Source organism: Orbicella faveolata, unplaced genomic scaffold (genome assembly GCF_042242905.1).
Source record: "Orbicella faveolata isolate gen_17 unplaced genomic scaffold, um_ofav_v1 contig_25, whole genome shotgun sequence".
NCBI classification, from domain to species: domain Eukaryota; kingdom Metazoa; phylum Cnidaria; class Anthozoa; order Scleractinia; family Merulinidae; genus Orbicella; species Orbicella faveolata.
The window spans coordinates 4250264-4276483 of record NW_028301553.1 but is presented as its reverse complement, the minus strand read 5'-3'; the positions used below and the strand labels follow the sequence as shown (position 1 = coordinate 4276483).

The 26220-nt window shown below is 37.3% G+C and overlaps 1 protein-coding gene and 2 long non-coding RNA genes across 3 annotated transcripts; 1 reads left to right on the top strand and 2 right to left on the bottom strand.

Moving 5' to 3' along the window:
- Positions 1 to 642: 642 nt before the first annotated feature.
- Positions 643 to 11341, bottom strand: LOC149108641 (uncharacterized). The gene is made up of 2 exons (XR_016208795.1): positions 10648 to 11341; positions 643 to 1024 (listed from the first exon to the last, which is right to left on the bottom strand). It is a non-coding gene; the product is annotated as an uncharacterized LOC149108641 (long non-coding RNA).
- A 2990-nt stretch (positions 11342 to 14331) lies between these two features.
- On the bottom strand, positions 14332 to 18262 carry LOC149108640 (molecular chaperone MKKS-like). The gene is made up of 4 exons (XM_089294103.1): positions 18016 to 18262; positions 17793 to 17884; positions 16543 to 16722; positions 14332 to 15727 (listed from the first exon to the last, which is right to left on the bottom strand). Exons 1-4 carry the CDS (start codon positions 18070 to 18072, stop codon positions 15391 to 15393), a joined length of 666 nt encoding a protein of 221 aa, XP_089150229.1. The 5' UTR covers positions 18073 to 18262; the 3' UTR covers positions 14332 to 15390.
- A 5549-nt stretch (positions 18263 to 23811) lies between these two features.
- On the top strand, positions 23812 to 25729 carry LOC149108639 (uncharacterized). Its single transcript, XR_016208235.1, has 2 exons — positions 23812 to 24077; positions 24405 to 25729. It is a non-coding gene; the product is annotated as an uncharacterized LOC149108639 (long non-coding RNA).
- Positions 25730 to 26220: the final 491 nt, after the last annotated feature.

Sequence of the window (26220 nt, the reverse complement as noted above, 5' to 3'; positions counted from 1 at the left end):
AAGAGTCATCTTGCTCCCTGCTACCTCCTCTGGGGAGGAGCAAGGAGGGAAAAAGAGTCATCTTGCTCCCTGCTACCTCCTCTGGGGAGGAGCAAGGAGGGAAAAAGAGTCATCTTGCTCCCTGCTACCTCCTCTGGGGAGGAGCAAGGAGGGAAAAAGAGTCATCTTGCTCCCTGCTACCTCCTCTGGGGAGGAGCAAGGAGGGAAAAAGAGTCATCGAGACAAACTTACACAACATGTTGGGAGGAGGTAGTAGGGAGCAGGATGACTCTTTTTCCCTCCTTCGTCCTCCCCAGAGGAGGTAGTAGGGAGCAAGATGACTCTTTTTCCCTACTACCTCCTCTGGGGAGGAGGAAGGAGGGAAAAAAGAGTTATCGTGCTCCCTACTACCTCCTCCCAACATGTTGTGTGCGTTTATCTACCCTGTTGTGACATGTTTGGTGTTTTGGTGAAGTATTAGCCATCAGCACGTAATATGATTGAACATGTCTCAAGAGGGTGGCCAAGCGCGTGCAACATGTTACGCACAAAATGTTATGATATGTTGGATTGACATGTTGCGATCATTGGGGGGGGGGGAGGTTAGATCTTTATTTATTAACACACCGTTTAAGTTTTAAAGTAATGGACAAGGACACAAGATTTGGCCGGAAACTTAGTTTGCGGCTTGTTTATATATCTTGTTTTCGTTATTTAATGATCTAATGTTGTAGAAGGTTTCAAGAGCTCTTTTTTGTGAGTCCTTTAATTAGCCCTTACACCTTCTTAACACCAGGAAAGGCTTTGCGAAATTTCACTTAAGTATTATACTTTGATTCACATTGTTTCAGAGAAGAAAATGCTGATGAAAGCTACCTTGCCAGTCTTGTTTATTGATGAAATAGCTTTCAAAAAGTCAGTAATGTTTAACTCTTTTCGAAGACTTGCTGACCTCCTTTTTTAACACTATTTTAAGGTGGTTGAATGTAATATTGATAAGTGCTGCAGTCCATTTTCTTAACGGATCCGTCTAATATCTGTGATCCTGTTGACAAGAATTATCATTATTGATCAGTCAGAAGGCAAGTGTAAGTGCTATCTAGACAATTGAAAATACGTGCACTGAGACGTTATATGCTAATTTGCCAACTGTACTGGTTTAACAAGAATGAGCGCAAAAATTTCAAATCTCTATGTCAAGTTTTTTCTTTCTTTAATTTCTTTTCATATACACAAGCTATTCGTATCGTTTGGGTTTGATAGGATGCCATCAATATTTGGGTTCTTCTTTATCACAAAATCCGTTAACCAGGATTCTATTATCATTCTATAGAAAGTCAAGTTAACAACGTGTTCTGCTAAAATGAATAAGAACTGTAGATCTACTTCAGCTACCTTAAAAACAGCTAGGAGAAATTGTATGTTGATTTCTAGTTCTTGAGAATTGAAAAGTTCATTCAGTTCTACCTTGCCGCTATTTTATACGTGACGAACACGTTGCTCTTCCCCTGTCAATTTTAAACCCTTTTTATCCGTAAGACAAAGCATTTGACTCGACTCATTTACTATTTTATAAAGTGCCCATGAAATGATCTTTCCAGCTAAATCAAGCCATTCTTTAAGTGAGCCTCAAATTACTGTTTATTTGTGTAACTGAAGTGTGAAGAAACATATTTTAAACTCAAAATTGGTAGACGAAAAGCTCTATTTCGTTTTGGAGACTGATGGCAAAATCAGATTTGTAAACTATCTCGCTTGTCAGTTTCCCACTGTCGGAAATGTTAAACAGAGTGCTTTTATTTTCTCACTGAACTTGTCGTGTATAGTAAGTCATTTTATACAGAGAACGGGTTTGTTGGGGAATTTGATGCCTTGCCGACACCTCTCTCAAGACCGTAGCTAGAAACGCTCCAAACATGTATGGAGTTACCACTTTTTATCGGTACTAACTGGAAAATTTAATATCCGTTCACGACAAACAGAAATATTTTATTACTCTAGGCTATATTCCTTCCAGGAATCTTAAAGGTACCGAATAATTTTAAAATGCCTTAAGCTATCCCGCAGCATTTCTAACAGAGTGTTGCCAAATTATTTCTGGTTACAATAAAACAATGGAAAATCGAAAACTAATCATCATCATGGAATAATATAACTTTACTTCTTGTTTACTTTTGCAACAAAGTGGGCAGCACTATTGAACGTTGGAAATGGATAATTATAACTTAACTCACGTGTCTGCGTATTGACCATCTTATTTTTTAATTGTCATCGTACACAAAGAAATTAGAAAAAAATCAGAAATCGAGAGTGAAATTTGCCTTCCATCGCAAAAGTGGTTTTGCACGAGAACTCGTTTTCAAACAGAAGGACAAGGTAAACTCGGAAATGGCCAATTCACTGCTCCAGCAAGACAATGATCCAAAGTTGATGACTTCCTTTTTTCTCATCATCTTGTTGAAATTAATATTATTGTAATTAACTGAAATTAATTGAAATTCTCATCATCTGGTGAAAGGAGAAATGAGCTGTTGATCACTATTTCTTAGAAATAATAGAGTCCATTTCTATAATCGACATAACACGTTTCAGTGATGAACGACTTTTTAACTTGAATTTGTTACCGCTTTCTAGGAACAATACGTGAAAACTGGAGCGGAGCGTATGCTGGAAAATCACATCTTCGTTTGCACCGAAATGGCAAAGATATCTTTCTCTTGAATTTATAAACAATCCACCTCTGAATTACAGTTCAGCAAGTTTCTCACTTTTTCTTCTACAAATCACTGGTTAAGAACTTCACAACCTTAACTTTTTTTGGACAGGACGCTTAAAACAAAAGTACTGTTTTTCCTTATCATTTTTCATGTGACTGTACCATGTAAGGAATTAAATTCGCACTCCTGGTATTACTTTGGAATTTTTTTCCTATTTTGTCGTTGAACATCTTAGTCGTCACTGATTTAGTTTTTTAAAAAAACAGGCTAAGTCGAGCTGCCACAAATTGCAGCCGCTTCATTTAATGCTCTTTAATGCGACTGTATCGAGATGAAATCTACACAATATGCCACAGGAACAGTTCTTACAACCTGTCTGTGGGTAATTTATAAAGCCAGAATTCCTAAATCAAACGTAATGGTTATTCTGGGGGCATCGATTTCCCTTCTTGAATATGTACTGCAATTTTGGTGTCAAGATTGAACTTAAACAAAGTTTTCAAACACGTAAATCCAATTCTTTTCTCTGACCTTTTCCAATAAGAACGCCGCAAAGAGATGGTAAATTGTACATTTCTTCTACCTAGCCTCCTCTTTAACAATGCATAGAGTCAGCTTTCGTCACGACACACGACTGAAAACAATCTGTTGCTGATGTTTTGTGGCGCTATTTCAGCCCACAATGGGAGCGATTTGGCAAAATAAATCTTACGTTTGATATTTTTTCCACTTAAAAGTATGAAACATTCAATACTTAGTTGCTACATTCTTTCTCGTAGATTTTTGTATGCGAAAGATGAAAATTTGGCAATAAATATTGTAAATTTTGACATCAAGACAATATGTCATAGTTGATTTACTATTTATTCTAATCACCTGACTCGTTGGCAATGTCTTAATTCAGTCAAGAGATTTAATTGCTGATCCACTGTCAATTTTATAACTTTATTATCCGTTGGCTCATTTGCAATATTTAAAGCGGTGCCCTTGAAATGAGCTTTCGAGCTGAGTCAAGTCACTTTTTTATGCAAGTGATATACGAAGAGTCAGTTTTTAATTTGAAATTGACAAGAAAGCCGTCTATTTATTTCCCTTTGGGCTGGTATATACATAGCCAAACAGTTTTGTAAACTCTCTCGCCTGTCACAATTTCCCTTTGTCAAACATAACCATAATACATTTTTTTAGTCATGTGATGCAGTGAACAACCGGGTTTGGTTTAGAATTGATGCCTCGCTGACATCTGTCTTCAGACCCTGTTAACGCCCAAACATTGAATTCACCACTCATGGAACACTTACTTTTCGTATCAGTTCTAGCTGGAAATTATCCACTCACGAAAATCAGAAACACTTATTGTCTGATGTCACCAAAGAAAAATAAACACAGGAAAATTGCGTTAACTACTCTCGGAATTACGCTAAAAGAGGCGGAGAAACAAATCATTTGCAAGCAGTTATCCCACAAAGGTAATATGATTATAAATTTGAATTTACGGAAATGTCTTACGAAACACCGCCTTACGCTCCCAGTTACCCGTGTGTTCTAACTTTCCGGACATTAAGGAGCTCAAGCAAACCACGACGGCAACGGCAACGAAAATTTTTTGGACGGAAGGGCAGTCTCAGTCACGTAGAAATTTATTAATCTTAATATTGTGTTGATAATGATTGCTTATTTTTTTCCAATCTTCTAACATTGCGTAGCACAGTACAGGCAAACGCTAATGTGACTTTGACTATTGTTTTCCTATAAAACAAAAATTGGAAAACCAAGTAAATGGGTCAAGCTAAAGAAAGAATTTAGCCTTGATGACAAGCAAGTTTCAGAGGCATTTCTTCTGCCAGTGAGGGCTGCTAATGAACCGTATCTACGCTCCTTTCGGTACAAAGTGTTGAATTCTGTTCTGTTTACTAATGACCGCCTGTGTAAAATAGGATACGTTTCTAATCCCAACTGCATCTGTAATCAGCAAACGGAAACAATATCCCATATTTTGTTCGGTTGTTCTTTTTCATATTCTTTTTGGCATGAGGTTAATGAAAAAGGTTTTGAGCACAATCAAGAGTTGCAGAAGCCTCTCGCTTACATATTGCAATGTTATTGTTGGGTCTTTTGAGGAGGAGATGGATCTATTTAATTAGATAGTAATTTTAGGAAAATCTCTCTTGTGGACTTGTCGATGTAGAGAAACATTACCTTCCTTGAGCCACTTCATAAGAATTTAGGTAATTAAATATGAAACTGAAAAACACATTTCAAATCGAATAAAACTAAATTGTTTAAAGAATAATAGAAGATCTTTGAGGAACAATTTTAACTAATAATTATAGTAGACAACGCTATCATTAAGGAAAATCGTTAAGTTAAATAAGTATGAAGATAAGAATTGACAAAATCTTTTTTCTTAATTCAATACGGTGTCATTGTTAACTTCTGTAAACCAAACTTTATTCGTTCTTCTGTAAATTAATTGTTAAAAAAAGGATTGTAATTGATGTAATTGTGGAAATAAAAAATCCCAAATGAAGAAAAAAAAAACATAAAACAGCAACGAAAACGTCACCAAGCAAAAAGTTTATTGAGTAGAACAATGGCTGTGCGCGTGCGTTTTAAGTCTTTGTGCATTTTGTAGCCGTAATGTGACATGAACAGGTTCTGCGCATTTTGAAGAACGTAGGTCGGGATGGCAAATTTTTTGTATTTCTTTTTGGAATGGATCGCTGGCATTACATATTTAGTTTGAGCAAGTTTTAAGTACTGATTGGGGTACGGAGCAGATATCCAGATTGTTGGGAGATTAGAAATATCATTTTTCTTTCTAGGAGTCGTCCCTGCCGTAGGTATCGTCGTTGCTTAAGCTAACTATTTCATTTCTTATCCACAACTCAAAATTCATTCTTTCATGTATAAAAAACAGAGGTTTTCGCATGCAGTTTCCAATGAAATTGAAAACAAAGTAGTGAGTTTAAAACCAGTCAAGAAGTAGAATCTTTCAAGTCGATTTAAATAAGCGACAGAAATTCCATTTATTAATTATATCATCCGCGTTTTTTTTCAAGGATTTCCAGTTCGAAGTCTAGCTGACCTTGTATCATGTCTTTAATATTGTTGTGTTAACACAGTTTCAATTTACGTTTTATGATCAGTTATAATAATTCATGAGTCTTCTTTAAAATTTGTATTTTCTGAATATTTTAGCACAAAGTTTCGTCCAATAGATAATACGGCCAGTCAACAATGCTACTTTCCCCCATTGGAATGTCATTCAAAACGTTTTTTCACATGAAACACTCTAATAAGTACAATTTTGCTTTATTAAATTTTTAAATGAACTTCAGTTTTCGGTTAACATTGTATCACGAACATTTGATGAGAGAAAATTTGATGAAAGAGAACTCATCGCAAATTGCGAAAAAACGTTTTCTCCGTGAAATTTAACCCATAGACCTAAATTAATTCATAGCAATTTTTTTTGAAAAACATTTTCTCTTTCTGATCTATCTACGAGTCCGTGAAAGATTTAACCCCCCAAAGAATACATTGCACAGATTTTGAATGGTCAATGTGCAAATATATTCTGAAATTACCTAAATATATTCTGAAAGGCCGTTTTTCATTCTTTTGGAGGGGTGGGTCGGTTAAAATATTCAAAAAAGTATCCTTACGTGCTTCCATAAGCATGCCGTGATGAAAAAAGAAACTACTCAGGGCTCCATTAATGTAAACATTATGCAAGTAAAAAAACAAGTCGAAAATTAATTGCAAAGGCACTTCAATAAGCTTGTATACTCTGGTACTGGTAGAAGTCATATTGCCAAATCCTGTGTTAACAAATTCCAGTAACGGTATGAAAGTTGTTTCATGGTCTCCTTTTACAATTGCTCACCAAGTTCATTCAATAATCTTCCTCCGAGCAATTAAGAAGGAATCTACAAGACGTTTGAGTAACAAGTGGAAAAAAACTTTGTACCGAGATTATTCACATCGTATTGCAAACGGCTGTGCGACTGTTCTAAACATCTTCTCAAAGGAAATTATTTCTAACGACACCAAATGTCGACTGAAACAGATTTTGAAGTTCATATGAAATACTTGAAATTACTGGTGAAATGAAACTGATGATGAAGGTTTACCTTTGCTTGCACAATTTCTCTAAACTTTGAAACTTATTTTCCCACATTTCCATGGGAAATGGTTTTCGGTGTTATTTCAAGCAACTATTTATATCGTAACCTTTTAGAAAATGCAGAAAGGACTGCAAGATACTTAGAATTACTCTGGATGGAGCTTTTTGTCCAATAAAAACTGAAATTGCTCGATTTCCTCTCGGATTTTGTCTTAATTATTATTGTAGAACTAATTAATGATTAGATCTGAATAAGGCAACTTTAATTATTCTATGCTCAATTCAGTGGAACGTTTTCATGTGACGTCATCAAGCGTTTAAATCCAAACGTAAAGAACCACCAGAGTTTCTATCCTCATCAGGCATAAGAGGTGCGAAAATTATACATCTTGACAGCATTTCAGCGCAATGGTGTCCTTCGTTTGGTAACAAGTGCATTTTGAATTTTAGAGTTATGGCAGTGCGGAACATCGCGTTTGTCGAAAAATATATACTTATCTCATGATTTTTAGCCCTTCGTGAAATAAAAGTAGCAGTTAAGTGTTAATATGTTGGTTTGTGCAGAATAGTCAATCAATGGCCTAGATAACCAAGAAGATCCAGATTGTCACACTATTTTCCGGCTGCCATATTGGCGAATCTTTGCTGAGGTCATTTTTTACATTTTTCCTCATTGACATACTACTATGCACGGAGAAGGTATCACGCTAGACACGAATTGACTACAACAATTTAAAGAGCTTGTGAAACTTAGTAATTGGTGAAACTTTTGGCTCTTTGGCTGTAATATTCCAGGAGAAATTGGCCTTAAAAAACCGCCAAATTTCTGGGTGGCAAACGCCCTAATGAGCATTTACATTCTTTGTTAAATTTTGAGCAGGAGCCATAATCGGGGACGGAGACCGTAAGTCTTGGGATCCGCGCGCACCTATGATATGGGACAATTTTTCTATTTTTAGAGCAAATTGCGCCATCCTGACGTCATATCTCCGCGCGGATCCACGCACATGTCGAGGGCTCTTGCGTGGATGTTGTCACGTTGCGTGATCAAATGGTGGGAGTTGAAAGACCTTTGGGGATTATCTTGCGTATTTTTCACAGCGTAGGTAGGGAATAAGGCAGGGAATACGAACCAGGGCGCTTATATGTAGTTTTACGCTCTGAGCTAACGGAAAAGGTGGGCTTTTCAGGGTCGAAAACAAGACTTCAATCTCCCGCTGAGAATGGATAATAAGATCTGCTCGCGCTAGTTGAAAGCTTACGCGTATGTTTTTTCGTTCGTTCTGACTTAAGAATATAGCAAGAAACTCTCTACTCTGGTATCGAGTTAATTTGTGAGTTTCTCAGACAATGGTGAATCATAACCAAAACGTGTTTTGATGGTTTCTTATTGTTTGGTGTGTTTGCAAAAGTTTTTGAAAGGAAAGTCTGACGCGTACAATTAGCTCATTTGCATAGTGCAGCTCGTGCACTTTCAAGTCCGAGTCGGTGTTTTCAATTGCCAACAAATCTTGACAAAGATTTCTTTCGTTATCTTTTGTGTCGAGATGCTGCAACAAATTTCACGAACGCAAAAAAGGCTACTAACATCATGTGTGTTTCTTCAACATAAGCATAGTGAAGTTTTACACTGCGAAAATGAAAATAGACAAGGAGTTTTGATAACTCGATCAACAAAATCGAAATCGTTATTCGAAGTTGATCAAAGAAAACGTCATCGTACATCTCGTACTTTGCTGATTATTTCTGCCTTATTCGCATATTTTCAGCTTAGCTTTTAATATGTTCTCAAACACTTATCAATCTTAAACATATTTCAAAACTACAGAGTTATTGTTCGAGTTCGATGTACGCTTTCACACGAAAGTGCGGCGGAAGTACAATTTGTCATGTTTACTGACTGTACAAAACACGCATCGGCGGGCGCTCTCGTTCATCGACAACAGAGAATTTACTGGATTTTACACGAATAAAACTCAGCAGTATCTACGGAGGTAAAGTTATTGGGCCTTGATGAAACATCAAGCGTTGCTTACAATTCAGGCGAAACTCAAACTAGCAAATTTTGTTTTACCTTTCGGTCGCGATAGACTGGCAAATTCCTCGCAAGCGAGTGGCAAGAGGAGCTAGGAAACTATGAAGTCCTGAAGCTCTGCTATATCTAAATATATCCAGCTAGTTTTTTGCTGTGTAATGGAAAAGCTGTCAATCTTCAACATATGTGAAATTTAAAGTGGGGTAATGTATAGCTCATGTAACAGAAGCATCCGTCGGAACACAACTTGGTCAGCGATATATATCTAAGCTTAAAGCGGAACATACCTAAATTCGACACTGTCTTACTTGACTCAAACTGGAGCAGCTTACGACGAAAATACTTAAGCAAAATTCCAACAGACGTAAACGCGTTGAGTTGTGGGCCAGAACATGAAAAATGTCGGGAATTTCGGACGCCATTTCCCCCGCGCGACATCTGCAAAAATCCTCGCAGCATGTACGCGCGTGTGCCGCAGGCGATGGCGCAATTTGTTCTAAAAATAGAATTATTGTCCCATATCATGGGGACAACCCCAATACTAGATATGGCGCGCGCTTACGGTCTCCGTCCCCGATTATGGCTCCTGATTTTGAGTTTTTAAACCCGCGTCGCTCAAAAATTATGCAATACATCGCGCTCAAATTCCTTGACACAGTTGATCGTGCTATGCCCTTTCAACATTCAGAATTTCCATCAGAAACTGTATCACTTATGGGGCAAATATTGTAAACAAAGATTCGCCAATTGGTGTACCACGGAGGTACACCAATATGGCGGCACCATACTGAGCTCTTTAAATTTGTGCAAAACATTTAGGCAAATAACTGAAGTTTGGGACGGCGCATAGACCTAAAACCTGGAGAGGAGTCTTCTTTATTTATCTTCAATAAGATCGAATTTCCTTGTTTTTTTTCTATTGCACGACAGTGAAAACGATCTATTGTAGTCCGGCTATCTGACCAGCTGTGCCTTTCCAAGATTTTTTTCAAGATTTAAAATCCTTCTTTACTTGACAAAAACAAACAAACAAACAAACAAACAAACAAAAAACAGAAGAAGTCCTTTTTAGAGCAATCTTACTTTTAATTTGGCTCATTGTGATACCGTCAAGAGTTATACGGCTGTACAAACAGCACTCTTACATGAAGTTTGCAATGTATGAGAAGTGACGAACTGGCAGATTAAAAACTTTCAATTGAGATAGTTCACTTTATATTCTTGAGAATACTACTCAAATGCAAAGGATATATACATGCAAAACGACAGTTCGTTGTGTCATTCATCTCGGCTTAATGGGAATACTAGTGAGCATTCACGACATGATTTTATTGATAAGCTGCGGCCATGTATTAATTACTTACTACCCCTTCCTCTTCATTTAAATTTTTCTCGTAAAGAAACCACCATTGTTCTCAATTTAGCAAAATACTTTTTTTCTCTTATCTCAATTTCCACAACTTTTGGTTATGGTCTTCATCAATGCATAACGAACTGAGTGGTAACTTTTAACATATTCCATGCTCAAAATGTATATTCTCATTACTGGTTTTCTCATATTGTTTTAAATGTTAACTCTGAGAATTTAGTTTTTCTAAGTGGTAACTCTTAAGTACATCCCATGCTCAAAATGTGTATTCTCGTTACTGATTTGCTCATATTGTTAATATTAATTCTAAGAATTTGGTTCTTCATCAAGACAATATCTTCTAGTTAATCAGTTTCTGAGATTTTCATAATTCTTACGCCGAAACTGTTAAAAGTTAACGAGAGTAGAAATAATGTACTTATCTGAGATTTGATGTTTCCAATAGTCAACTTGTGCCAGAGTCCAACAGTACATTGCGATCCAAGATGGCTACCCTTTCTGTCAACAGTGATATATCAGCCGCCTGGAGCGAGAGAGACAGAGAAAAAAGAATATTCAATCAACACTACCTTGTCAACTAATAAATTTACAGCAGTGTCAGATTCAATTGATAACTATGTAACTTTTCAGAAAACAGTAGTGTTTTGATGTGTTTTCGAATTTTAACATTTTCTTCAAAAATGAAATAGAATTCCCATGGAATCCAAGATGGGTTGTATTGTTCGCGCTTCTAAGAATCAAGGATAATGCTTTCTAACTTGGTTATAATATAAGCTAGCTATCAAAATTGGATTTAATGATCATTAAAAAATCTTTTTTATGACTATTTACGTCGTGGTATTCTCCTCTTCACCTAAACGTTTTCAGACGCTTAATTCCAAGAACGTAAAATGAAAAGTGCAAGATGTTCCTTCACATAATAACTCCACCCCCCACGCGAAAATGATCTGAGCCAACAAAAGTTCGACCCAAAGTCCTTCCAAACAAACGGTAGTCTCATGATAATAACTATTATCGAACATAACACAGTGTACGTGTATTGTACTGATATAAATTATGGTATTTTCTGGACAACAAGACAACCGTACGCTTATATGCAGCAATGGTACGAAACTTGAAAACCTATCAATTTTTACAATCAGAATCAAGATTTTTGACACTCTTGGAGTGTAAAGATAGGAAAACCATAATCTACTTATCTGAGCTGAGACGTTTTTCCAACAGTCATCGATCGTACGCTAGAAGTGAAGCTCTGCACACTGCCATCCAAAATTCAGTTAACGTTGATGAAATTCAATTAATTAAGGTTGATGAATAAATCCAGAAACTCGTGAACTGTCCTTTAACACATCTTTGGTCATCCTGGAGATAGCAGAGCAAACGGCAGCAACTTTAGTTATTTAATCACCTAGGTTTGCTTATGATTATTTCATGGACAGATAACTGGCTCACTCCAAAAACTTGTTCGCATGTTGTGATCAGAAAGTTGAACCATAATAAATGGCCGTCACAAATTAAGACAATCGATTTGGAACAACTCTTCATCTTTCATGTATTTCTATTCAACTTGGTAGCGTAAGAATGAGTTGATAATGAAGGACAGCCGCCATTTACGATAAAAGACTTGCTGTAAGGTTGATAACGAGATTTACTTACTTTTTTAATTAATCATCTTCGTTCTCTGTGGGACACAAGGCAGCCACAATCCATCTACATCTCTATTTTGTACGATATGTTGTTCCTCATTGAGCTCATGACAGGCGCCAGGTGGTTTTTGGCCAACCAGGTTCGCTGTTGCCAGTTGGTGTCCGCCTCTAGGCAACCTTGGGAAGTGTGTGGTCAATCCATCGGATTCATCTACGTTTGATTTCCATGACAACATTCTGGCAATATGTTTTTCTGTCAACGGATCAGAGATAAAGAGCAATATTCACTGCTTGCAGACATTGACGTCAATTGTTTTGAATTCAATTTTTGTACAACCAAACAGCTCTTTGTTTCAAAAGCCAATTGCTCTCATGTTGGCGAACAAATAACAATATAGCTAGCCTAACGAGCTTGCAAATCTTTTCCTGCGCTGAGAATTTTGCTATTTTTTGCTCATTTTCCTCATTGAACTACGCCTATAGGCTCGTCAGTTAGCTTCAGCTCAGACAATTTTTTTTTTTAGAATTAATAAACGAATTTGCCAGTGTAGTCAATAAGTTAGAAGTTCTTAGATTCTTGCTATGGATTTCAAAAACTTCTTTTTTTCAACAGAAAAACACCATCGCAGGACGATAAACTGAAGCATTCTACGAATGGATTATGTAAAAAAAAAGCAAAACAAAAACAAAACAAAACAAAAAAAAAAACAGTAAAACTTTAGTGCCACCAAATCGTAAGATCTTAGACTCGGTACTCGATTTCCTGTATTTGTAAGATAAATGAAAAATGTTTTAACTTAATAGTACGAAATAAATAATACGTGTCACTTTTGTCTGTGGGTTAATTTTAAGCAAAAATACGTCCAAACACGAGACTCGTCCATTAAAATTACGAAACATTCAGCACCAAGGCATACAAAATTACCAGCGACATGCACTCATTTTGAAATCGATCACATTCTTTATTAAATTGCAAACCGGTTCTAATGTTACGTCTGAATGCCCCTAAACTGGACTTAGCTGCAAAACTTCAAAGGATTATATTAAATAAAATCTAGCGACAACTGTGATTCACTTATCTGAACTTCAACGAAGTTGTCGTCAACATGAAACTTGCCAGGAGTCCATAGCTGGTCGTGCTACACTTGATTTGAATTGGAGAATGACGCCTGTCACTCCAATTCAATTCCTTTGGATACAACTTTGCTGCCTGTGGTCAATTCTTGTGAACAAACAGGAAAGTCATGGTTAAGTTTTTCGCGTGTTAACTCAAGCAAAACTGACTTGATTGAGTATTAGTATCAGTTAACGGACGTCTATCGGCCTTGCACGTAACAAAACTCCCTCAAAATGAGGAATAACACTTTTAAACGACTACCAACAAAGTGGTGCACTGCAGTGGGAACGAACTGAAGATTAGTTACAGGTTCTGATATAACTACATAACTGTTCTCTTCGTATCAGAGCAAAGGCAAAGGCGGTTGGAATTTTCTGTTTGTATAACAGTTAAAAAGAGTGTACATGGTAGCGCTCCGAGGTGACGAAACAAATTGCGAATGACAAAGTCAAACGGCAAACCAAGCAGATTATCAAGCTGTAAACAAACATTTTATTAAAAATAATCCATTCAGTTACTCACAAGAGAAATGTTTGCTATTCGGTTTTTCAACTTCGCCTAAATACAGTCTTCGGTGTCAAGGAAAAACACATGCACCTCGAAGCTTTCACAGCATTGAGGAAAGTTTTATTATACCATTAAATGATCAAATTGAAAGACGAGGGAAACAGCTAGGACGCGTAACTAGCTAGAGAAAATGTGGACTTACCTGAAGGAAGCACATCGACTAAGATGTCTTCGCCCTTGCCTTCAATTCAACGGCGATAAATAAAGAAAACATGGACTTGCCTGAGGGGAGCACAGCGACTAAGATGTCTTCGCCCTTGCCTTCAATGCAACGGCAACCGACGCTAAAATGGGTGTGTCATTCTACACTTCTTTATATATACCCACATTAAAATTCATTACAGCCACGAGAATTATGCTTTGAACAAAAGAAATGCATCCCACGTTAAGATTATGTGCTTTGAATTGTGAAAAACACGCACCTGAAAGGAATTTTGATCCGACTATGCTATGTTTGTTGTTAATAGGCCAATTTTGATATATTAAAATTCTAACTTGGCTCCGCGAGGCTTAAAGTGCACCTAACCCCCAAATTTTTTTTTCGCTAAAACGAATCCACTTACTGTTTAAACTAATTCCGCGAAAACATTTTTGAATTTGGTTGAATCCTCAATTTTCTATGGCCCGCCAAAGTCGTGCTCGAGATGTTTCACGACCGCGTTTTAGGGAGTCTGGGTCGAGCAAGGTTGTGACGTCTACCCAGGTACCGAATAGAACAGCCCTCAGTCATTTCTCTTTGCTTTCTTTGGACGTCGTAGTGTAGAATACTCGCTTTTGCATATTTTAGCTCTAAAACGCCCAAATTTTCGCTAGAAGATCAAGATGTCTTCCTCCTCAGAGTCAGAGATGAGTTTTTATTCAGATGACTCTGATATAAACTTCATACCTGAGGTGGAAATCTTCTGGCTTGAAGTGCACTGAACAGATGGCCGAGTTCTTCGAAGGCTCCCACTTCGCTCTCTCTTGCTTTACAAAGTCCAGCCACTTTTTTCGTCTTTTTTTCGCTTGTGGCCGATCGTCACCAAAATATGGAATACAGTGAAGCGCTATTCCATTTTCTAAGTCTGGGGTGTTGCTGCAACCGCCTGCAACACACCTCGTAGGCATTTTAGCTGCAAATTCTTCACGAGCAACACAGCCACTACAGTGAAATGACTAGCGGCGAAACACGTTTCGTTCCTGGGTAGACGTCACAACTGCCGCTGGACCCATTCCCCCCAGAACTCGGTTGTGAAACAAAATGGCGCCGATTTAGGGCGATTTTCGCGTTTTCAGCGGGCCATAGCAAATTCAGGATTCAACCAAATTCAAAAATTTTTTCGCCGAATTAGTTTTAACAGTAAGTGGATTCATTTTAGCGAAAAAATATTTTGGGGTTAGGTGCACTTTAAGGTGGCTGAACACAGTTTTTGATACCTTTGTTTCATTCACCTTTTCCTCTAAAACTCTTGATCCCTCGGTCGCCAAAAATGGCAGCAAGCAAGTTTACAACACAAACTTTGGTTCTTTGATGGTTAAGCTGACGAATGTGCCGTTGCCATGGCAACATGAATAAATATAAACAGGCCTTTAAAATCGGTTTTGTTTATTTGTAGAAAATAAAGTCATTAGATTTTCTTTATAATTTGCATGCAATAAGCTTGTAACGATTCTCACAAGTTAACACCACTTACGTCCTCTTATTACCATCCCTGATAAGAGTCAAATTTCACATCAAACATGTGTCTTTCTAAGTTTGAGTCTATTAGTAAAGCCACCATATAGCATGTTAACAAACATTCAATGATTGAAGCACTGGCCTGGGTAGTTATATCTCTTTAGCTTGTGTAAGTCATGTTTGAGGTATTAATAAAAACTTGTACTTAAGTGAGTGCATTGGCACCTTGAACATGTATCCACCGCCAGATAAACACACAAAAAATATTAAATCCTGTACCTTGATGACGAGCACACTTAAATACTGTTTGTCAGATTCACTAAGACGACAAACAGGCTTTGTTCCAATTATGCTATTTACAATGGACAGCATGGTCTTCATGTTACCAATATCGATGTTCATTTTCCATCGACATGACTGTAGGTGACTGGTAATGACTTGCAGTGAATGTTGACTGATCTGAGTGATGAAGGCTCTTGGGACAGGCAGATCAAGGGATGACTGTATCAGACTATAACAGAGAAACAATAAGGATCAATAAATCTATGCACACCTCTACAATTACCAGTAACAGTATTCTACAAAAAAAGATAAACTAGAAGATTTGGTCCCTGACTATAATTATTGCAAGATTATATGAGGTCTCATACAACTCTCTACTTTCGAAGCGTTTCTTTCCACCCTTTTTTAAGGTGTTAAACCCAAGGTGTGAGCAAGTTGTTGTGGCAATCATTCCAACTACATTACATTTTTTTTACATGTTCTGTACCAAATATGGGGCTTTCATCTTACTAGTTTCATCTTTGAAAGAGAAATATAATTTAACATTTTTGCATGTGTTACATAACAGACAAAACTTTCAATGTAGGTTAAAGACAATTCTATATTTATAGTACCAACTGCGCTTAGCCATAAACCTACCTCGCAGGAAGCCCACTCTTAAAGTAAGTAACATAAATATAAATTAATTGATAAACAAGTAAACAAAGAAAATACAACCTAGCTAAAATGTAAGTACATAAAATTAAAATGACTTTTTTACAATAAAAAATATAACAATATTACATTGTTGAAAATGGAAGTAGATTCATAAATTCAAGAATTTAATCATTGATATTATAAAAAATTATGTCATCGATAAATTTAAATTTAAAATCTTACGCGACAAATCTTTCTTTTAAAATTCCTTTGTACCAGTCATGGTGCGTGTTGTTGAAACGTTTGAAAAGTAAAACTGTGTGCTTAATTTGTTACGCTTCATGGATGGATGCAATGTGTTGTATGTGTTGATAGATGAAATGCAATTACATGTAGGTTAATAGGCACCTTAGTAAGAGAAGTGCTGTTCTCAAACCACCATCACTGTAGCCTTCAAGATGGCCCTTCACAGCAGATAGTATCAACCTTGGTATGGGGTGTGACAAGCCAGACAAGCTGTGAAGAATCTTGCCTGATGTTGATGTTACAGTCACATGACCACCAGAGGATGACTGGAAGAACTTCAACCTGAGTATCAGACGAGTATAAAGATGGGAAACTTCACATGCTTTCAAAATAAAGACAAATGTATTGTAGTGAAAAGTATTGAATGAAATTATTGTTGTATCTGTACAGCTATTACTTTGTACAGTGTGACACTAGATTCCATTGCCACCTAGCTGGCAGAATGGATATTTATCTACCTTCAGTTATAAATTAACTGAGGCATAACGGAAAACAAACCCTTCCCTTCCAACAGTTGTCATGGGTTTTATTCCCAAGATGATCCAACAATTACATATGGTTAGGCTTCAAGCTCAGTACTCCTCTCACAAAGTCAAGCATCCCGACCCTCACGCCCGGACCCCACATGTACAAATGTCATGTATTTAAAATAATTGAAGGGGTGGGATGATGTGTAGTAGATGTCAAATTCTCACATATGGCCAGGGTCCCCTCTCCTGGGTTTGACATCAATGTACATTATCAAATCAGTCAAATACAGGTCATGAATCAGCAAACTTTATTTAGTGCTAGGTCTTTGGAGAAGATACCCTGATTCCAGAGGTTTTCTTGCTCTCTTCATATCCTAATGGTCGAATTTGTGCCCTGAAGTACATGTCTTTTTACACTCTTTTTGACCACCACAAAGATGGCTTTTTGTGATAGAAGAAGAAGAAGAAGAAAGAAAACCCCAGGGACCAGGGTATCTAGCAGACTAAACCCTTCATTACCTGGGATATTAACAAAATGGGATCATGTTTAAATTAGGTGGTGCAGGTTGATACTGTTGACCAATATATTGACTGATACTCGGTCGATACATCAGCCAGGTATCGGCCTTGTATCAGCCTTGTATTGGCTGAGTGTCGGTCAACATATCGGTCAATATATCGGTCTATAGTGTCAGCCGACACTACAGTAAACATGATTGACAGCATGTTATTGGCTAAGCTACAATGCAAGTAACAAATTAAATACAATGACCACTAAAACGTGGGGAGGACCAATCAGAATTGAGTGTTTTATTTTATTACAATAAATTTACGCTTACATTGATATAGTTAGGGATTTTATATGTAAGAACTTAAAATTACCTTCCATTTGGTCCAAGCGCTGTCTGAACTAAATCCTTCAATGCGCGTAGCGAGCCCTTTAACTTAATATCATCCAACGGCTGCACTGCAATCTGCATATAATTCAAAACACTCATATTAGGAAAATACATACCATATATAAGCTTCAGCTACTAAGTAGTTTATTTTTTTTAAAAAAAAAAAAGCTGCTTATAAGTGAAAATGTATCTTCCTGGCAGCCTACCTGAGATGTCCATTCGTCTTTCGTAGACAGCCTTGAAGAAACACTTTTACCCTCCATTCAGGTCATATGCAGTATAGCCATGTGTATTCTCCACAACTGTGTAAACTTTTGACAAGAAAATAGGAAATTTTGCCTACTCCTGCCTGCAACATGACGTTAATTACAGGAATGGCTCCGAGCCTTTTGATAATAAACCGCTGACCTAAACTATGTATGCTGACATAGTTGCTGACAATCATATACTTTCGCCACCGGTTTGGATAATCAATTAACGCAAGATGTAGCTTAGATGTTGTTGTTTTTATGACCGGTTATCAGAGCAGCTCGTTTGTGTCTTTTCAGTTGATAAACTAATCACAGAGCACTTACCTCACATTCGTATTTTATTTTATTTTACTTTATTTTTTTTTTTTTTTTTCACATGATCAGTTTCAACGAACCCAGATCAGTGCTGAACTAAAGCGGTGACTATTGACGACTATTCGCCACTATCCATGACTGTTCACCACTGCACTATTCGCTAATCGAGTTTTTTTAGACACCCTGCTAAAGGTCAGGAAATGGTCAGGAAAAAGACATTTTCCCTATAAAAAAGGATTTGTTAAAAACTTGTCAGTCATAATGAATGGGCGGAAAGGAGGGCTGCCCCTGAGGGCAGGCTAGAAACCGTTACTATGTCTGTTGTTTATTTGGTTAGAGAAATGTTATTTTTATCAAGGGAAAGTCAGAGAAAAGCATTGTTCTGGACCTCTAGTTTTGTCTCTAACTCAAATCCTTGCATTGTGGGTAACAAATCATGTTTGGAATTCAAGACAGAATTGATGTTAAATACATTTATCAGAATTATTTTCGATATGTTTATATTTTTTGCTTTCACAAAATTTTAGAGTCCCAGTGTTGTCACCGAATAGTCCGAGCACTGCCTTCCGTGCCTGTCATGGTAAACACCTGACACCTTTAGTTTTCAGGGCTTGGCTCTGTAAAATGCCACCACAATTGAGAATAAGACACGTTGTGCATTTAAAACGCGGCGATGAATTTCAAGCTCCCGAAGACACATGTTCAGTCTTTCCTTGGGGTTTTAAGTGATATCACAAAGGACTTCAAGAGTCAACTTCTTGAAAACTATTCAACGAATTTCATTTGAAATACCTGTGCTTTTGTAGAAGAAAATAACTGGCGACTGAGTGCGTGCTTTATTCGATATTTTTTTATTGATATCATTGTATGCTCTATTGTTTGACGCACAGAAATCTCAATGAAATATTCTGATGCAGCAAACACTTTTCTAGTGGGTGGAATGAATTTTAATCAAGTATGTAAGGAAGTCTCAAAGGACATCCCGTTCATTTTAGTGTCAGAGAGCGTCGTGTGTTGTGAAGGTGGACCAGTATCTTCGTCGATGTGCTCCCCTTCGCAGATAAGTATACGCTTTCGTTTTTGCATTTCTTGACCTTGTTCGCTTTTCGCCTCGTTTCGCTACGCTTGCCCTTTTCCGCAGTTTAGTGGTTTAGTATAACCAGTTCGTTGAGCAATTTTTTACCTCCACACAGTGAAGAAATTGTTGAATACTGGGAGGGTGTGAAACTTTGGGAATAAAGAATTACCAAGTTCGTTTAGACAAGCACATCGGAATAGCAGGTTTGAAAGTTTCTTACTGAATACCACATTTCAGAAATACTAGCTCTCTTGTTCGTCGTATTTGTAACTGTTTAATGTTGTCCACGATGGGTCTGAACTGCAGGTCACATTCCACAAGTCAGAGTACAGAGTCACTGTGCTGCAGATAAATAAACAGCACCAAGATTCAGTCTCCTAGCCCTAATTAACCCTAGCACTCTGCGTAAATGTTGTTTTAGATCGAGGGGAAACTTTTGGCATAGTTATTCATCAGTAGAGTAAGGATTTCTACTCTTGACCTGTGGAATGTGACCTGTGTTTTAGACCCGGCTTGTTGTCCATTGTTCCGATGCTCTGAGTTGCTAAGGGTATGAAGATCTGACTGAACAGTTTTAAAGTTACGTCAATCATATTCCCTGAGAATTTAAATTCTCTTCTCATGCAGGAACAGTTTGTTTCCATACAACCGCTGAACTTACTGCTCGTGAATGTTTTAATTGGAGTTTAATTTAGTCGGTTTTACTTTGAGAGCGACTTTGTTGAGATGTTATACAGCCATCCTTGTCCTTCGCCACACGATTGATTTCTGATACATTTTCGGGTAAGTAATATCAAAATATTTAGTTAGAATTTTAGAAATAAAGGCAGATTTGAGTTATAATTGTATTGTGGCTTTTCTTCATTCATCCTCGTGTTTTCATAATTGTTCACATTTTCGTGAAATCAGAAATTACTTGACGAATGGAACCAATTTTGAGCAAACTTGCGTTGAATTCTGGCGAGAAAATAATCCTAAGAGAACACTAAGAAATTTGTTAATGCAGGCGATATTGTCCGATGTTATATGGCCGGTTTCTAACTACCAAACTGATTGACCGACTGATAAGACCTCAAACTCAAAGGTGAAATATTTTTGACAGTTTCCTCTCTCCTTCTGGCATTAGACGAACAGAGGGGAACCCAAAGGAAATGTAACCATTATGAGCTAGACTACGAATAGTCCCTCTTTCGCTTAGTCCGTCGTGCGGGACGCGAAAGAAAACCGCGAGAAAAAAATGGCCGCGCGAAATCCTGGAGGCGAGGAGAGCGCGAAAGGAGGGACTACCGCCTAAGCCCAAGAGTTTGAATTATATGCGTTGCTCTCACAACGCAAAAATATGATTGGCTTATGTTAGGCGCGTTGACAACGTGTTGTCAACATTCGAGATACCTGTGACGTCTTGCAGGAATGTTTTGGAACCGGAGCAAATCGAAGCGGTACCAGAGCAAATCGAAGCGTTGGAATCGCGCTTCGCAAGCCGTGATGTTCTTGCGAATCTGCCAACAGGCTTTGGAAAGATTTAAATTCATCCAGTGTTTTGTTTGGCAAAGCTTTCTGCCTCCAACCCGACTGCGAGCGTGTTAGTGATTTCGCCGCTCAACAGCATCGTCTAAGTCAGCGAATATCAATTCACTGAACTTGGCCTTTCTGCCGCCCATTTGAAAGATTGATCCGGACTCTCACTTGAAACCGGACATTCACCTGAAATTTTCCGCTGCTATCGGCAAACATTTCACCGCAGTTGGATGATCTCCTATGTATAATGTATAATGTATAATGTATAATGTATAATGTAAATTCTCGGTTGAAACTCTGTTGAAATTTTCGCAATAATTTTTAGACGCAGCGAAAATCCTTACAAGAGGCCTCATTCGCCGTCTTCTGTTTAAAACTTTTTTGGCAGTTTCGCTGAACGAACACTGAACGAAGATATACTTCTCACGGCATATGTTTTTGCCTGGCTACTTGAAGAGTAGAGTAGAGCAATTTTATTCAGATCTCCCTGGGCTATTGATAACAGGCGATAATAAGAGGACGTCAAGATGAGAAATCCTACACCGAAAAATCACTCGGCCGTGAAAGGGCAAACCCTTGGGCTTAGGCGGTAGTCCCTCCTTTCGCGCGCTCCTAGCCCCTAGGATATCGTGCGGCCATTTTTCTCTCGCGAATTTCTTTCGCGTCACGCACGACGGACTAAGTGAAAGAGGGACTACTCGTAGTCTATTATGAGCAGCCGTGTTCAGCTTTGAAGCTACGTTCTCTCTTTATCAGTCTCTTCATTTTGCGATCAACTCCAATTTCAGGTAAATTCTAGGTTTTACTTTATCTTTATTTTACAAGTATGATCTGACCTTGTTGCAAAGTCTGATTTAAAAATTCTGACTAAGATAGCTATCACGATAAATTGATTGCTATGGTTCAGTTTGACCCTTGCTGCAATTTTATGATTTTTTTGTTCTAGTGTATTGTAATTTAAATTAAAATGCACCAGAAACCTTTTTGGATTGCAGGTTGTAGTTCTTGGGTTCTAGCGCAACCTGGTAGTTGACTACAGGAAATGACTGATTCCAGATAAGTACATCGTAGTTTTGTCATTTGTTCGTCGTTTTCCTGGTAAACGATTTAATTCAGAGCAAGATTGATCGAAATACAATATACCACCAGAATCCCAGACCTAACACGTTTGTACTCAGTAAATTTTCTGAGCGAAAAGAAAGCCAGTCACCACTATAAAATGCATTTCTCTAGTCTCTTGATTTCAGGCTAGCGAATACAATGTAATATGCCTGAAAATAGCAACATCGTACAACTACAAGACTGTTCTATTGAATAAAGGAGATTTACTTCATTTATTGACATTTGCTCTCTTTTTTCCAAGGTTGAACACAGAGTGCACGTGCATTGAAAGAAAATGCAGCCATTTTGGATTGTAGTGTTTTACCTTTCGCTTCGATGCAAGTAGACGACATCTGAAAGATTTTATAGTCAGATAAGTTCGTTCTCATTTTCTTAACTCTTCTGTCTTATACCATTTACAGTATCAGTCCAAGGAAGAAAATAATTGATTTTCTTTTATTATGTAGAGTACATCCCGAGGGAAATAACCAAATAAACTGTCTTCATGTAGCAAAAAAATAATAAGTTTATACTGCTTTGTGCGTTTAAACGCTGTCTGAATAGTATTTATGCTTTAAATGTCTCTGTGAACCGCTAGCTCTGCATTTTTTTGACCAAATTCCTAAGCCTAACGCAGTTTTTAAAAGTCAGTGTATCAAAGCTTCCTCTTTTCTTTTTCATGCAGGTTTTAAAAAAGATATGCTGAGAGAAAACAAGTCCATTTTGTACGACAGTGCGTGGCTCTAATGTTCTTTGGTACAATGTAAGTATTGCAAACATCTTGGTTCAGATAGACCAGATATTATCTTCGCAGTTTTCTATTCATTAACTGAGAAATGTTGTCTAAATGTACCACCAAAGCTCAGCAGTAACGTTCATAAAATATTTTTTGCCGGTGTTAGAAATTTATTTGCACCTTGCCTCACTTGGTTTCTGGAAAATTTATGAAACGAAGGACTGAAAATTCGCCAATACAAGAAAAACAACTTCGTTAGCTCTTGGACTCGGTGGTTTCAATCAGTAGTTCACTGCTTGCTAATGGCTGGAAACGCTTTTTCTCTACAATAAGTCCAGCACCTCAAATTTTCCCTTTTTTTCGGTTTCAGTCTAAAGTTAATAAAATCTCCTTCCATGTCAATACATTTTAAAGTATCTTGCAGAGAAAATCTTTAACTATTTTAATGTCCTCGGCAGAACCAGGAAGTTTGTTTGAGATTTGCCAGCCAACAAAAATTTAGTGTTTTCTTAAATAATTTTACCGTACAGTATTGATACCTGCTTTAAGAAGTCACTGCAGAATTGCCTGTTATTAAATTTATAAACACGTCTCGAATTTGTTGATGAAAAAAATAGTTCGTTTTATGTTTAATCTCCCTTTTTGCCAGGTGAACTCGGATATTGAAGAGAAAGTGAGGCCATTTTGGATTGCAGTGTGTAATTCTTGAACGCTGGTGCACTATATATGACATATTGGAAAAATCTTAATTCAGATAAGTTCACCCTTTCCTTATTTTACTTGAATTTGTCGTCGACCACTTTAATAACTGTGTCATTCCAAGTATCCTGTAGAGAAATCTAATCGGGAGTAGTGAAAGATGAAATTTTGATCGTGTGGTGAGTTTGGGACAAAGAATTGAACATCTCCGTCCGTGACGGGATTCGAACCCATAAACTCTTACGTACCGGTTGGGCAACGAGGAGTTGTTCTGATGTCCGAACGAATTCTTAAAAGTACACGATTGCGAGAGATTTGTTCATCAATTTCAATAAAGTAAAGCTTTAGAAAAGCACTGTAAATGTGTATTTAGGGGCAAATATTCGAAATTAACACAACTGGAGATCCGATAATCGTTGAAAAGTAATTTAATTTGTTGTTTTCTGCTCTTTTTATCACCAGGTTGAATGCAAACATCGTTTCAATAGAAAGTGTAGCCATGCTGGATCAAAGTGTGTAAGCTCTCGAAGCCTGGTTCAAGTTGACAGCCAGAAAAACACCTTTTTTCAGGTAAGTCGTTTTCTTCTCTGTTTACCATTGAACGGTTTCAGTCCAAAGAGTGATCAGAGTCTGACCATATAAATGCCTTCCTGACCCTTGTTATAAGCATTTCAGTTGGAGAGAAAATATTGGAATCAGGATATATTGTAACTAGTAAGAAGAATTTTACTTGAAGATTGGAGACTTGTCCAGTAACATAATGGCATCAAAGTTACAGAATAAAACATGCTGGTGTTAATTATTATAACCTTCGTAAGAACATTGTGAAAACAGTAAGTGTTAAGTGATACAATCAATATTAACCAGCTATTTTGTTGATGTTTCCTTTCTTTCCAGGTTTAATGCCCTTTCAAAGAAATGTGTAGTCATTTTGGATAGCAGTGTACTGGCTCTTAGACCCTGGCCTGGAAATATCTTACTTCAGATAAGTCGTTTTCTTGTTTCTCTAGTCGTTTACCATTAACGGATTCAGTCCAAGAGTGATCAAAATATAACATCGTACCTCGTTGCGTTGTCAAGTATGTTACAAAGGCAATGTTACCAAATTCATAAACTAACAACAAAAGAAATGTATGACAATCAATTGGGAAAATGAATATTTTGAGTACGAGACTGAAGTGGAAGGTTGAACATCGCAATTTATTATTTTAAAGGACAACTTGAAACGGCCGAATATTCTCCGCAATGCAAAATTGAAGTGCTTTTTCCTAACATTTTGAATTCAAATTTAACAGAATAAAAACGTGGTGGTGGTACTAGAAATTGTTACAAATTTATTTTGATATAAACATTGTGAAAAACAAAGATTCTAACGTAGCATTTCAGCTTACTCTCGGCTTGGCTTTGCGAACGAAGATTTAAGGAAGTGATCCACTTACGCTGCAGACAGAGAAGCATGTACGACAATTTACGAGAACAATTCCAGTTTAATAGTACAATGATAATTTGCAGTGCGAACAATGCTTTCCTTATACGAGGCCGCAAATGAACTTTAAAGGCGATTCATTTAGAGAAGGAATTACTCAAAATCAAATGTGTTTTAAAATAGTATTGTCAGGCATTCAAGAACGAACAGCAACTTAATTTATAACGACTGATAGAGCTCATGACTTTATCGGCATGACAATTCTAATTGCGCTTTGCCAAACACGATCATTTTTCGGTCATCAATGTTCGAAGCTTGACCAATCTATATAAACATGCACTACTTTTTCGTCTGTGTAACTGATATAAGTACAGTGTTAAACATGGAGGTGAATGAAAAAATATCATCGCCTAGGGCAAATTAGTGTCTTGCTACACCATTTAACATGGAAAATTAACGTTTAGAACAGAGAACAGGTGGCTGAAAATATTGACGAGCGTTGTTTGGTTTCGATACGTACTTGCATGTGTCCGGGCACAAGTGGGCTCAAGCCTTTAGAGAAATGTCACGTTTTCGATGTAGCGATGTTTCACTGACATAGATTTCAAAGTGTAGTTTGAGTATTTTCTTTTTCTCAAGAAAACAACAGTTTGTTGCTTGTGAATAAAGGTTTTGTGTCAGTATTCAAGCAAACAGCAAACAAATAACATTCCAGCTAGAATAAATATGTGACGCTAGTCTCTCAGGGTAGCTGTAATGATAAACTGAAGTAATGGTCGAAACATTTTGAAACAAACAGCAAAAAAAAAATAAATAAATAAAAATAAATAAATAAATAAAAATGGACCCAGAGAAAAATAGATAAATAAAACAAGTACACAGGTCAAAAGGTATCAAAACTACTGTTTACACTTATGAAATGTAATAGTGAAATAGAAAATAGATAAAATAGAATCGAAAACTTTAGAAAGCTTTGAATTTACATTGTATGTTAATTACTGCACGCGCAGTCTCCCGCTTCCTTGGAATGTCGTTTTCCGTAAAAAATAAACAATCTCGATCTAAGCAAGAGCCATAACCGGGGACGGAGACCGTAAGTCTCGGGATCTGCGCGCACCTAATGATATGGGGCACTTTTGCTATTTTCAGAACAAATTGCGCCACCCTGACTCGGACATACATCCGCGCGGATCCACGCACATGTCATGGGTTCTCGCGTGGATGTTGTGTAAAGAATAAAGTTTATGTAAGAAATCTCTCTACTCTGGTATCGAGGTAATTTGTGAA